General features: G+C 38.9%; 1 protein-coding gene across 2 annotated transcripts in view; it reads right to left on the bottom strand.

Moving 5' to 3' along the window:
• Window positions 1-2,863: 2,863 nt before the first annotated feature.
• Window positions 2,864-12,961, bottom strand: part of LOC124125070 (intraflagellar transport protein 122 homolog) — a 40,927-nt gene continuing 30,829 nt past the window's right edge. For both annotated transcript variants that reach the window (XM_048401652.1, XM_048401653.1), the window contains 10 exons: window positions 12,474-12,576; window positions 11,132-11,272; window positions 10,603-10,700; window positions 10,266-10,372; window positions 9,280-9,445; window positions 8,702-8,813; window positions 7,865-7,996; window positions 7,109-7,185; window positions 5,902-6,066; window positions 2,864-4,019 (listed from right to left, as the gene is read on the bottom strand). In XM_048401652.1, the coding sequence (XP_048257609.1) occupies window positions 3,939-4,019; window positions 5,902-6,066; window positions 7,109-7,185; window positions 7,865-7,996; window positions 8,702-8,813; window positions 9,280-9,445; window positions 10,266-10,372; window positions 10,603-10,700; window positions 11,132-11,272; window positions 12,474-12,576 (1,182 nt within the window). In that variant the 3' untranslated portion in view covers window positions 2,864-3,938. The remainder of the gene's footprint in view (window positions 4,020-5,901; window positions 6,067-7,108; window positions 7,186-7,864; window positions 7,997-8,701; window positions 8,814-9,279; window positions 9,446-10,265; window positions 10,373-10,602; window positions 10,701-11,131; window positions 11,273-12,473; window positions 12,577-12,961) is intronic.

The raw sequence follows: 12,961 nt of genomic DNA, 5'->3' as shown, positions 1-12,961 counted from the left end.
GAGTAACGAGTTGCACTTCATTATTTGTGTATTTATTCAAGTTTGACCTCGATTATCTAGTGGAGATATGAATAATCAAGGATGGATGGTTCCACGTAAATGTGACTTAAAATTTCGACCCCGGACGAGCCCCACATTTCTGTCACGTGTCGACTTCCAAATTGAAACAATAAATTAATCCAGAAATCTATGCCCCTTGATGACTTCAGATCTTTTGTACACTTATAATGTTCGCCCAAAAGTCTTTAATAATATAAATATTACATATGTGTGTGATTTCAAAACTATTTGCCCATGGTGACTTCACAGGAAGTCGTTATTGGTCAGTAAATAATATCACAATCTCCCTATATATATTCTTTACTTTGATATAGGGGATATGTATTTTTATTTGCTGATCAATAACGAGTTCCTGTGGATGAGTTGTAGACACCAGACACTGCTTCGGGGTGTTTTTAGGTTTTCCATCGCAGATTCACCTTGTAAACGCTGGGCTAAAAGTCAGCAACAGCGGGATAGAGTAAATACACTCTGAATATCCTTAATCGTTAGTTTACTCTGTATAATAACTTCAAGATATCACATCACCAGGCTCGCGTCGGCTGCCTCCACTGCTACATTGCTGTCATCTCGTCGTTGTTAGATCCAAGGTTATAAGGAAGGACAACTTGCAGAAAATTCGTTTAAGGTTTCTATCTCTTTTAAGGTTTCTATCTCCTAAACCATGTTTATGGACGTGGGAAGTGAGACGCGAAGGAGAGCTTTCGAGCTTTCCATCTTTCCAAAAGGGAGTACAGAAGTAAGAACTTGGAAGCGGTGTTGAGCTTTCAATCGTCCATATTTCAAAACAGATTTCGAAACTGAGGAGTAGGAAGCGGAGATAAACTTTTAACTATAACTAACGCGAAATAACCGAACAAGATACTGATGTCATTGTTTCCGTGTGATAAAAAGGGGACAGCAGTTGTTTTTTACCTCGAGTATCAACTTGCCTGTAAAATAAGCTTGACATAGGTTTGCGGAATGGTTCGTGTTTGTAATGGATACATTTTAACTCTAACCCACGACAGCACTCAACTAAAAGACAACGAACGAAACGTGGGCGGCCATATTAAAATACAGTAATTCCCTGAATAAGCAACGAGATGGTTTTCTTTCAAAGGCCAGAACTAAGGTCCTAGTGGGAATTTTGTGTTAGAAAGGTCCCCAGCAACCTAAGATTAATTGTCGTAAGAGACTTAGTTGATCGCGTGTCATCGAATCCTGATGGCGTGGATCTTTACTCATAACATTGTATGATGAATCACAGAATTGTCTGGTCCAGACAGTTGTTTACACGCAGAAGTCATGTAAGTGGAATATTGCTGAATGGCGCTTTAAACTACACACATATACTACTATTAGACCAGGCATCTGCGCATCAAGCACTTTCAAAAGTTTGTTTCAAAAGTACTTTTCTCCCATCTCTTTTCCACTTCTTGTCTCGTTGCCTTGGTTTCTTTGTTTAACAGTGTGTGTATTTGGCGATTCGGCGCTGAAATTTCACTTACAAGTGAAGAAATATACATCAACAATTTTCGAATGTGGACATGCTGTCATCATTTTCAGTTCCACGTTTGGCTTGAATTAAAATCAAAGCCAATGCTTTCCCTATGGGCGGCCATTCGGTCAAAAAATACAAAGTTGAAAAAAGGACAAAAGTACACAATAAAGGTCAAATATTACGAATAAAGAACTTAATGTTACTAATAAAGGTCAAAATACAAAACAATGAGACGCCGGTGAATCAAATTCAAAGTTGAAATAACGTTATCAAAAGTACGTAATATTAATTGATCTAGTCAAATGTTACGAAAAGATATGTATATATATGTGTGTGTGTGTGTGTGTGTGTGTGTGTGACGTCAGACGGTGAGTGCACGAGGAGTGACGAAATACATTGTGCACCTCGGCATCCATATGCAGTTATCATTTACACGGCGGAACAAGCCGATTAACAGTACCATCTGGCGTTCTTTATTGTAAACGTCCTTTCGTGCTCACTGACGTTTTTTCGAACACATTGTTCTTTATTATCCTATGACGTCTTTTCGTAAAATTTGACTAGATCAATTAATATTAATACTTTCAACCTTTGTTTCAACTTTGTATTTGTTTAACCTGCGTCTCTTTGTTTTGTATTTTGACCTTTATTAGTAACACTTAGTTCTTTATTCGTAATATTTGACCGTTATTGTGTACTTTTGTCCTTTTTTTGGTATTTTTTGACCGAATGGCCGCCCATATTTCCTGCCACTGTGACTGAGTAAAATATGTGTATATTGTACGTCCGTTTCAGTTACTTTTGTGATAGGTCAACATAAACTATAAAAACAAAAGGTGAAGCAGGTTTTAATGTGTTCAAGATAACGTCACACACATAGTGACGTGCATGCAGGTGCGTGGCTGTTAGTCCCGACTGATGCTGGTTTTATAGTGTTATCCCACTGTGATACCGCATACAGAACACAATGTCACACAATGTTCTGACTTGGAGCTGACCAGTCTTTGTTGAATCCTCTTTATCCCCAGGCAGAGAAACAACACATTCATAAGCAAGAAGATTTTGTAATATAAAAATTTATTATACAGTTATTTTACAATTGTGCAATTCTATCAAACATAGAATTATGTAAATAAATACAAATAACATCACAGAAATACATGATTTGTTCAACATGTAACAATGGCACATGGCAACGGTTATGGATGGAATGCACTGATATAATATATACACACAACTTGTCATCATACAGAGATATCATCCAACACAAGCAGTCCTTGGGGGCAAACCATTCATGGGGAAGTTGTGATTTTTGTTTGAGACAGGATATTTTTAAAAATTTCTACAAGACTTTTTAAACTTTTTCACAACACATTGTTTTCAAGACATCAGCATGTTCAGAACAATTACAATTTCCAGTATCTTGTTTAACCTATTACATGCCCTGCTCCAATAAGTGTCCCTTACGCACTTCTAAGCCAATCTGTAAGTAACTTTTCTATGGTCCCCTAACTAAGACCAAAGATTGTCATGGAGCCTATGTTAAAGAATAGAGATACAGTAGTCTTAACACTGAGATCCATTTGAGCAAGTCGGTCCAGGTAGGTCTGAACACACACCTTGATTCTGGTCTCTGGAATAACTGCCAGCTTACAGCATGGATTGTCAATAGTTTGTTGAGACAATTTCATTGCCCTACTCCTACAATTGTTACTTTACAAACTAACTATTGCCTAATTAGGGTGGGATTTCCACAGATCCATATTTCAAAACCTCTTGTGCAAGGGACATATTGCATGTTGAAGTATTGGGGTTATAAAAATGGTAGTACCAAGATTATTTTCTTGAATATGGTCCAGCAACAAATTACAGAAAACAATCCTATCCCAATGACACCGAACTCCTTGACTTGGCTATGAGACTGCTTTGTGCAAGACCCAGGCCCTAAGACACTGCTGTTACCAACAGCCCCACACTAACATACAATATGTCGTTTAAGGGTCTAGAGGGTTGGTACAGTTACACACTGAAATGTAAACTTACATTTTGACAAGATTCCATTCAGATATGTTTAGTACTCAATCGCATTGAGAGCAAAGTTTTCGCCAAATCCTGAGAACACAGATTAAACATTACAATCAGATCTCAGAGAGTGTCAACACTGACATATGATAAAACAATGTTGAAAATTCATCCTGATCTCTTGATCTATTTCAACTTCTTATCAGTAAAAGGTAACTATTGCTAATAGTTACCCATCCTGCTGAAAGACAGACTCCAAAACTGGCTAAATGTTTCTTGCCATGCCAGTGACTGCACAGTACATCTCAACACTGATATGGACGGTAGGTGTTTCTCTGTTGCTGGGTTTCTGGCAGTATGCTACACAATGTCTTCAGTCTTCCAGCTGGGTGCGGCAGAAGGGACAGAACCCCTTCTGCAGATACTGCTGCTCAAAGTCATCAGTGTGGAATAACTGGAGAGAGAAGCACAGGAAATGAGAAGCAATTATCAAGGTTCAAAACTAAGTGAACGAAGGCAAACCGGGAACAACATGTTACTTTGTTCAAAAATGTATCTTTTGGAGTAAAAATATTATTTATACTTATCCTGACTCATACTTATTGCTCATGCTTTTGAGTCAGGATAAGATAAAATTTGCGATTTTTAAAAGTTATTTCTTCATTTCAGTGGTACTTAAAGGGCAAGTTCACACGGAAATGAACCAATTTTTCTTGTACTTTTTCCACATTAAAAGAGTTAACATAGAAGTGTCATAGACAAAAATATAAAAATATCATATTTAATTAACATATTTTTTGCATTAAAACGATTTATATTTTTCACATTTACCAAGTGTTCTATTTCCATAACAAAAACACCATGGCTTATGCCCCTTGCAATATGACGTCATTGGTGCCAATTGATAAACATTATGACGTCATCATGCTTTGTTAGAGCCGCTTCACGTGGTGTAGGTACAGTTTTGTGATTCTAGCGTCTCAGATGCCAGCCAGAATTGTGTTATGCTGAGTCACCACTGTGCCAGAGTGTGTCGTAGACCATGTTGTTTTACCGCAAACTGGTCCTTGATATCTTTTGCGTTGAGAATAGACAGGGACTCAGTTGAATTGGCACCAATTACGTCATAATCTAAGGGGGATAACTCAGGCCTATTTCGCTCGTAAAAAGAAGGCCTCATAACGACATATCATTTTAACACTATTGTGAGCTTCCTACTTTCACTGTGAAAAAAAATGAGCGTATATTTTCAAACACAGATACTAACTAATTCTAAAATTGCGTTTTGTTTAGAAAAAGAAAGAAAGTGATTTTTGCGTGTACACTTCCCCTTTAACATTGTATTTAACACTGCATTCACGAAGCATGAAAGCCTTTTCCTTTTTATTGGCCCTGATATTAGTGAAATACAGGTCACTTCAACAAAGCTTACTAGGTTAAAGTTTACTAAGATGGAATGTGAATTTGTACTGACAGAGGTTTGAATATTTGCTTCTGGACAGGTCTAGATAAATCCTTAGAGAGGGATTACGTCTCAACACAAAGCTTTGAGTGGTATTTCAGTCCTATCTGAGCATGTCAGTTCCGTATAGAAGGAAAGTGTTACACGGCACATGAGGGAAGGTTTTCTATTCCCACAGATTACACAACATAATTTTCAGTTGAAAGCAAGTACTGATAAAGAATCGCTGTGAGAATAGGTGCCTAGAAAAACCTGATTACTGAATACTTCAATTGAGTGAGTGAGTTGGGTTTAACGCCGCTTTTAACAGTATTCCAGTTATATCGCGGCGTGTCAGCTTAATGTGTGAGAAAAGCCCGAAGTGATGCAGGTCACAGACGTTTACCACTTCGGTGAATCCCATGAGCACAGGTATGGTGCTGACAAACCTAGAAACATAATCGGGGCGAACTGGGATTCGAACCCACAATCATAGGTTTCTGGCATGCCCAAGGGACGCAACTCTGCACAGTGAATCGCGACGCCTTAGACGACTGGGCCACCTGTGCCCCCGATAACTTCAAGAATAACCAACTAAGATAAGATGTCCAGAGTGAAGGATGCAAGCCCTGGGCCTTGGTGAGTTTTGTGTAGATTATCCTATACACAAGTACAACACATTGTCATTTTAAGAAAGAAAATGAAGAAAAACATACACAAGTCAACTCCCACAAGGCAACTACACTGAAGTCAGGCTATGTTTCAAAGGATAAATGGTATCGATTTGTGACGTCAATCAGCACTGAGAGTCACTAAAATGCACATGTACAGATATCGGACGGCAATTACATTCTGACGTTCTTCCCTATGAGTAGTAATTTAGTGCTGTACCTACCCTGTTGCAGGACGGACATAACGTAATGGTGACGTCCAGCAGCAGTGACCTGAAGAACTGGTAGCGCAGCGGTTTGGGCCACTTCAACACATACACCTCGGACCGTGTCATGGACTGCAGGATAGATCTGTTCACTACCACCGGGTGGAACTCATTCGATCCATCCTGAAAAAACACCATATTCAGTCCTTCTACTCAAATCTATTTCCATATTTGGGTATCTACAGGTCAGAGGTCATTAAGTCAACCAGTATCAAATGTAACACATAAAAATTAGTTCTCATCTTCAGGAAGAATATAGTAAACATGGTAAACTTCCATTTTTATAAAAAAAAGATGAGCCAATGAGATATCAGCTTTCTTAACTACGTACACACACTTTTGGTCATTTAAACAAAAGAAACCAGAACACAAACGTTCCCTTGATAGTGTACCCGTTAGGTTATAGTTATCATGGCACTCAGAAACAACACGAAGTATAACATGTCCACAACATATATTGTGCTCCTTAATTTTTCATTTGCAGAACTGCCCCTTTACATTTGTTTTTGCTACTCTGAATGCCTCGCTCACTTCTACTGAATTTCAAAGCCTTGATTTGGATGATTAGAAAGTTCATTGGCTCGAAGGATAAGATCTGATTGTAATGAGATTAGAAAAAATTCACAACCACCAAATTGGATGTAGCCAAGAGTTGAATGAAATAATCTTGTAATACGTACTGTCACAGTGTTCACATTCATTGTCAGTGTGAAGGGCATACTTTGGTGATAATGAAGTGATTTCAAAAGTCAATTGATTTTGTCAACTGCAGTTTGTTCAAAATATGGGTAATATTCCCCAGGCTGGGATGGAAGGCACAAGAACTCATGCTTCTTGTAGAAGACATCAAACTGAGGGGAAGTAAAATGGGGGATAATGTCTCGTTCGAAATTATTTTACCAATATTGTGACGTGCATGCATGTGTGCATATAATGTTTGTTTTATAGTGCTAGCCGTTTGAGATACGATGCCGCAGTTAACATGAATACCCCACACAGTATACTGACCAGTCCTTGTTTTAGCCCATTATTGCAGGGCACTAGGCAGGGTAACATCAAGTACCATCTTTTCAAGTCTGTAGGTAGGTAGACCACTGACCTTCCACTCTCCAGGCAGACATTCTACCCACTACACATCAAACTGAAACAGTGAAGCTGTACTCACATCGTATGTCTTGAGTCTGGCTGTGAAGGGGTCCTCCTCCTCATCAGCCTCATCACCAAGTCTCAGTGACTGCATGTCTGGGTACAATCAAGGAACTCACAGAAAGCTACTGATACTACACTGGCGGATCAAGAGGGGGTACTGCGGGTACAACAGGGGGTACAAGGGTAGAGCAGTAGAGCGGGTACGCACCTCTCCTTTTCCAGACACTGTACATGTCACCCTATCAAGTGTTTTTTTTACTTCATGACTTGAGTATAGAGCGCAGGCCCTGTTTTTCAAACTCCTGGATTCACATCTGCCACTCTTGAGGAGTTTTCATGATCTATACAATGGGGGGCGAAGCTCTCTTTTGGGTGGGGTTTGTTGGGGTGGGAGAAGGTTTAGTGGATGAATTGCGCTAATTGTGGGAAAGGAAGATTTGTGCTTAGAATTGATCACTGAAAGACTCCTGTGTGCTCTACAGACAAAAGCTTCACAAACAATTATGTTTCGAAGGGCAATGATAAAAAAACCCACCAAAACTAAACCCAATAATTGGCTTCACTTACACACTAATTCAAAACATATCCAAACAGATGAAAAACATTTGAAGAAGAGCACACTGATTCAACCAAATCAAGTTTGAATGAAGGACAAACAACTCAAGGACTATCAACATAAGTATGAATGACACATATCATCCATGTATTACGACTCCCAGAAACCTCAATACTGGGAAAGCCATCACTACCTAGCCACAACTAGAAAGGATACTGCCCATGCGAGACTCATTCCAGTTTCCCCGGCTGTCCTTCTTCTGTTTGGGTATGGACATATCCAGGATGTGGACTGCTTCCTCGTCCGTTATCCCATCCTCGATGACAAACTCCACCAGGGGCAACACCTCTGTACACAATCAAACAACACATGGAATCAGACCTGGATACACAGGGAAGTCCCCCTATGAATAATAATAGTCACTCTGAGGTTATCTACTCAGAAAATGGTTGCAGACAACTCAGCTATGCCTCAATTTTCAGAAGCTGATATGGTCATAAACTAATACAGTGGGCTAAACCAGACTTTTGTGGGAAAGACATTTGACAGCAGTCTGGACTAGATAAAAATCTATTTCATAGAACGTTTGGTATTGATAGAATTCCAAATTCCACAGTACAAGGAATAAATGGCTTCCATCACGTCATCAGAAGCAAGCTGACAGTTGTCAGGAGCACTGGATTTGTTTCAATACTGTAACCATGGTGCTGATTCTGGGTCATCCACAGTTATCCAGGGTATTATATCTCTCATCTATTATGATACATACCTTAGACTCGTTCGCTACCATAGCTTCGAATTAAATCATGAAATGATCCTAAGACATGCCACTAAAACCAGCTGTCCAAAGAGATTACACTCATAAGCTTGAAAACTCCTGTGCTAAATTAGTGATGGAGATAGTAGCGTCACTTCCGATTCAGAGCTTTGGAGGCGAATGGGTCCAGGGTATGTATCATATCTGGATTTAAATCAATTGCTTTCATTGTCACCACATACATCGTCATACTGAAGCATCAGTGCATGAGGAACGAAACAGCTGTCACCACTCACCAAAGTTGACGAAGGAGTTGACACATGGCTGTTTACAGTTGACGCACTGATTGCCACTGTTGTTGAGGAGGGGGTTGGTGGTCGAGCAGCGATAGCAAAGGGGAAGTAACTCCTGAAAAGTTCATTAATTATTTCATTTTGTTATGCACTCAAATTCAGACATACCATTCAGAAATACAATAGGGTGGGCATATAACATTCTTGAGAGAGGTCACGGAATTAAACTGCAATTCCAAAGCAAATTTTCTCCAGATCTGATGCAAGGATCTTTTATTTGGATAAATGACGTATGTCAATACATAACAGTAAAGAAATGTTATTGTACAACACTGAAAAACAAAATTATTTGATTTACATGTTTCAGTCCTACAATTCTTTCATATCTTTTTCAAGATAAACTGCAGTAAATTACAGTTGTCAATTCTCTAAGCAAAATTTCTTCAAATCTGTTTCCATTTTACAAAGCTTAGGAAGAATTTTAATATATTTCTATAAATGTGTAATACTTATATTCTGATATTCTGGATAGAGAAGAGAGACCCTGATCTCTGATACCACCTAACGCAAGTCCTACTTACATCAGCGTCCATGAAAGGTTTGGCTCTGATGGTGATGCTGCCCACGTCAACGTTCTCCTGGAATCGTTGCGGTATTCTCAGAGTCTGCAGACTCTCGTACGCATGACGGGCCAGCTTGTAGGCTCCAAGGTTCTTGCTCTGCTTGGCCAGGGTGTACAGAGCCGAACTAACCAGTCAAGGCCAACAGGTTGCAACAGTATGTCACGCTAAACAGTGAGCAGACTCATAGAGTCTAGGCTAGTTAGTAATAATTAGAGTAGGTCAGAGAGATCAAAATGCTAGAACAATTGTGTAATCTGTTTGAAAGTGTGGCTTGTTTTAAGATGTTTAACTGACCAATTTTTATAAGTTGTTAAAAAACAAACGGTACCACTTTTACAGCGATAGAAACTAAATGTTTTAGTCTACTAGTCCTTATAATGATAACATATAGCAAAACCCTTAAAAATGGCAAATTTCTACCAGTTCTTATGATACCTTAACTATTGGGCAGTTTGGCAAGGACTAGAGGACTAGTGCCAATTTCTAATGCTGCTTTTATTGATGCATAGTCAAAGTAACAAATGTCATATTTGGGATAACACTTTCTGAGTAAAGTAGAGATTCTGTGTTATCCCAAATATTACATCTGTTACATTTGACCACTTTCTAAATGGCATTGTGTGTTTATAGTCAAAGTGTTCTAAATAATGGTCCAAGGGTCCTTGAGGTTTGTTCTTGTAGTATTTGAATCTGAATATCCCCCCAAATTTTCAACTTTTAAGATTAGGATTACTGGTATGACAAGAACACCTTGACATTTATGCTAATTTTGCTAAGTGACTTTTCACCCCAAATAGATGTACAAACCAATTTGTTTCTTAGTTCTTTGTTTACTCATAACTACAAGATAGTTAAGGTCACATATTCAATAATCTCAAGAACATGGGACCTAAGGTCAAGGTGACACATTTGTAGGTCCCTCTGTACAGGCCAGACAAGGATACGCTTTAGACACTCCGTGTGGGATGTCGTTTGCCTTGGGCAGCCGGTGGAGCAGGAAGCGGGACATGTTGAACAGCCCCTCGGGGAGCACGGACGTGAAGGGTTCCACCTAGATACAAGTACACAGGGTTAAACCTCAGTGAAACAAACGTGTTTGTTGTTTAATAGCACACTCAGCAATATTCCAGCTATATGGCAGAAGCTTGGACATTTTCATGTCTAGGCCAGACAAACCGGTAATATTATGAGCAAATAATCCACGCCGTTACAGGCACACAGATATAGACGTAGGCACACAGTTACATATGCAGACACAGTTACATACACAAAGCCACCTACCACATGTCGGTGTATTGTATGATAGATGTAGTAGATCTCTGCCCTCTTCTGGAAGTCAAAAAACTTTTCCAACATCTCATCTTTGCGATCCTTGTCCTCTGTTAATGCAGAATATACCTGGTTACCATGGTTGCATCACACTTCTGTACAGGTGCGTCAGAACAAACACCAGTCACATTCAGTCTTCGATAAAAAACTGAGACATTATATAACAAAGTGAATTTATGGATGTCAACTTCTTTATTATGAGGAACACAACGCTTTGGATTACATACTTTCTCCTTCATCACCCGACGAAGGAGTGAGTATATACTCCCGAAACGTTGTGTTCACTATTACCTGATGAAGGAGTAAGTATATACTCCAAAATATTGAGTTCCTTATAATAAAGAAGTTGACATCCATAAAGTCTCTTCCTTACGTGTATCACTTCTATATGCCATTCAAAAAATAGACATTACACGTTTTAAGATTTATGTGTTATTGAGTATTTGATGCCCAAAGATTAGACGGTCTATGACTGACGAACCTCTGGCAATGTCCAGACACTGGATGGAGAGTTTCCAGAAGTAGTAGCCAGCATCACTGAAGCGGCACTCCACCACAGCGTTCAGCGTCAGCTGCTCCAACACCTTCACTGCTTCAGCCTGCAGACCCGCCTTGTGGAATGCTGGAACAGGTAGTAGTAAAGGACTTATCGATATGTTTACAGGGAAACTGTATGATTGGCAAACATGTAAATTTTACAATAAATTGTATATTTATAATACTGTAACTCTTGAAATTAACGCAAGCGTGAATTAAATGCGAAAACTGCGAATGGTTTTTGTTCGCATTAATGTAACTTCGCATTTATGTCTCCAAAACAAATATCAACAATAAGACGGCCTCACTACACACTTTGGATGGTGGAAGTACCAACTTTAATATATACACAAACACGTTTTATTGACCAGCAGTTATAACAAGCACATAACAATGTCATTTAAAGAATAGGAATTACATTAAAGAAATCTGGTGAGTTATCACTACTGGGGTCAAGAGTTCTACCCAATCGTGTCAAACTAGGTATCAGTGACCACTCCAATCAGTGAACTGTTGTTGTAATTATTTTATTTCGTTTGAACTTCCTTAATGCCAGTCAACAGAACGAACATATAAGCTGTGAGATGTTTTTAGGAAAACAATGTTTATTGCTGGTACGGAAGTGCTTAACTCAGTTCTAATAGGCAGTGCTATTTGCTGTTTGATTTGATTTAGGTAAGGATATGTATCATTCCACTGAGAATAGGGTGGGGTGGGGGGAGTCACATTGATGTCACACTATGTATTTCTCACACTATGTATTTCTCATTCTTCTTTAGATCCTGAGTGGAAACGTGCTTAAACAAAAGTTTCCTGCTTCTAAATAAAAAATCGACCCAGGCACACGTCCTAGCATCACCATGGTCACCTCCAAACAATCTGGGTCATGCATGCTTTTCATGCTGGTTTACCTACATCATAACATGCACTGAACACGAGTTTCCCTAGCCAACTCATTCTCTCTCTTATCATCACACTGTGGAAATGTGTAATGATATTTGAGAATACATTGTGTGAGATTGGATGTTTGAAAATGCGAACATACAGTGTACAACAACACATGTAGGTGAATGTGTGACCAATAAACACATGTTTGTCATGATTGAACAGTCTTCAAATAAAACCTAGTTATTTACTTTTTCAAAAATATGTAGATCAGTTTCAAATTTTGATGTTTCAATAATGCAATAATATCCTACCAATACACTACTTAAACATGACAGTACAACGAGATGTCTTGTTTTGTGGAACATATGTGAAAGACACACGCCAACATCTTATCCTACCTTGCTGGGCCTCCTCGAACCTGTCATTCTCAGCCAGCCACTGGGCATACGGCACATAGACGTCCTCCCGATACTCTGGGTGCTTCTCCACCAAGGTGAAGGCCTGGAAGTATTATGACACTGGTGAAATTTGAGATACAACAAAGTCAAAATACCGTTTAATCATGACCTAACATGAGAAACTAGCACTTGTCCATGAGTCGCAATTAAAATAGAAAAAATTGTTAGTTTTTTTTAAAGATTTTCCTGTACATAATGACTGGAGACAAATCAGTAATCTTGATCCATAATTAATCCTGCAATATCTAATGCTTGAAACTTAGATACAGGTACATCACATCCAATTTGTTTCATCTCACGTAGACTGTTTACACATCCAGATCTGGATATTTTCAAACCAAATAACATATGAATGTCAACACTGAAATATGTACCTTAATGTGGTTTACACATTTGGTTGAAGCAAATACGCTAATCAATGTCAGATA

This window comes from Haliotis rufescens, unplaced genomic scaffold (assembly GCF_023055435.1).
Source record: "Haliotis rufescens isolate VD_foot unplaced genomic scaffold, xgHalRufe1.0.p SCAF_23, whole genome shotgun sequence".
NCBI lineage: Eukaryota > Metazoa > Mollusca > Gastropoda > Lepetellida > Haliotidae > Haliotis > Haliotis rufescens.
This window is presented reverse-complemented; position numbering and strand designations above follow the sequence as displayed.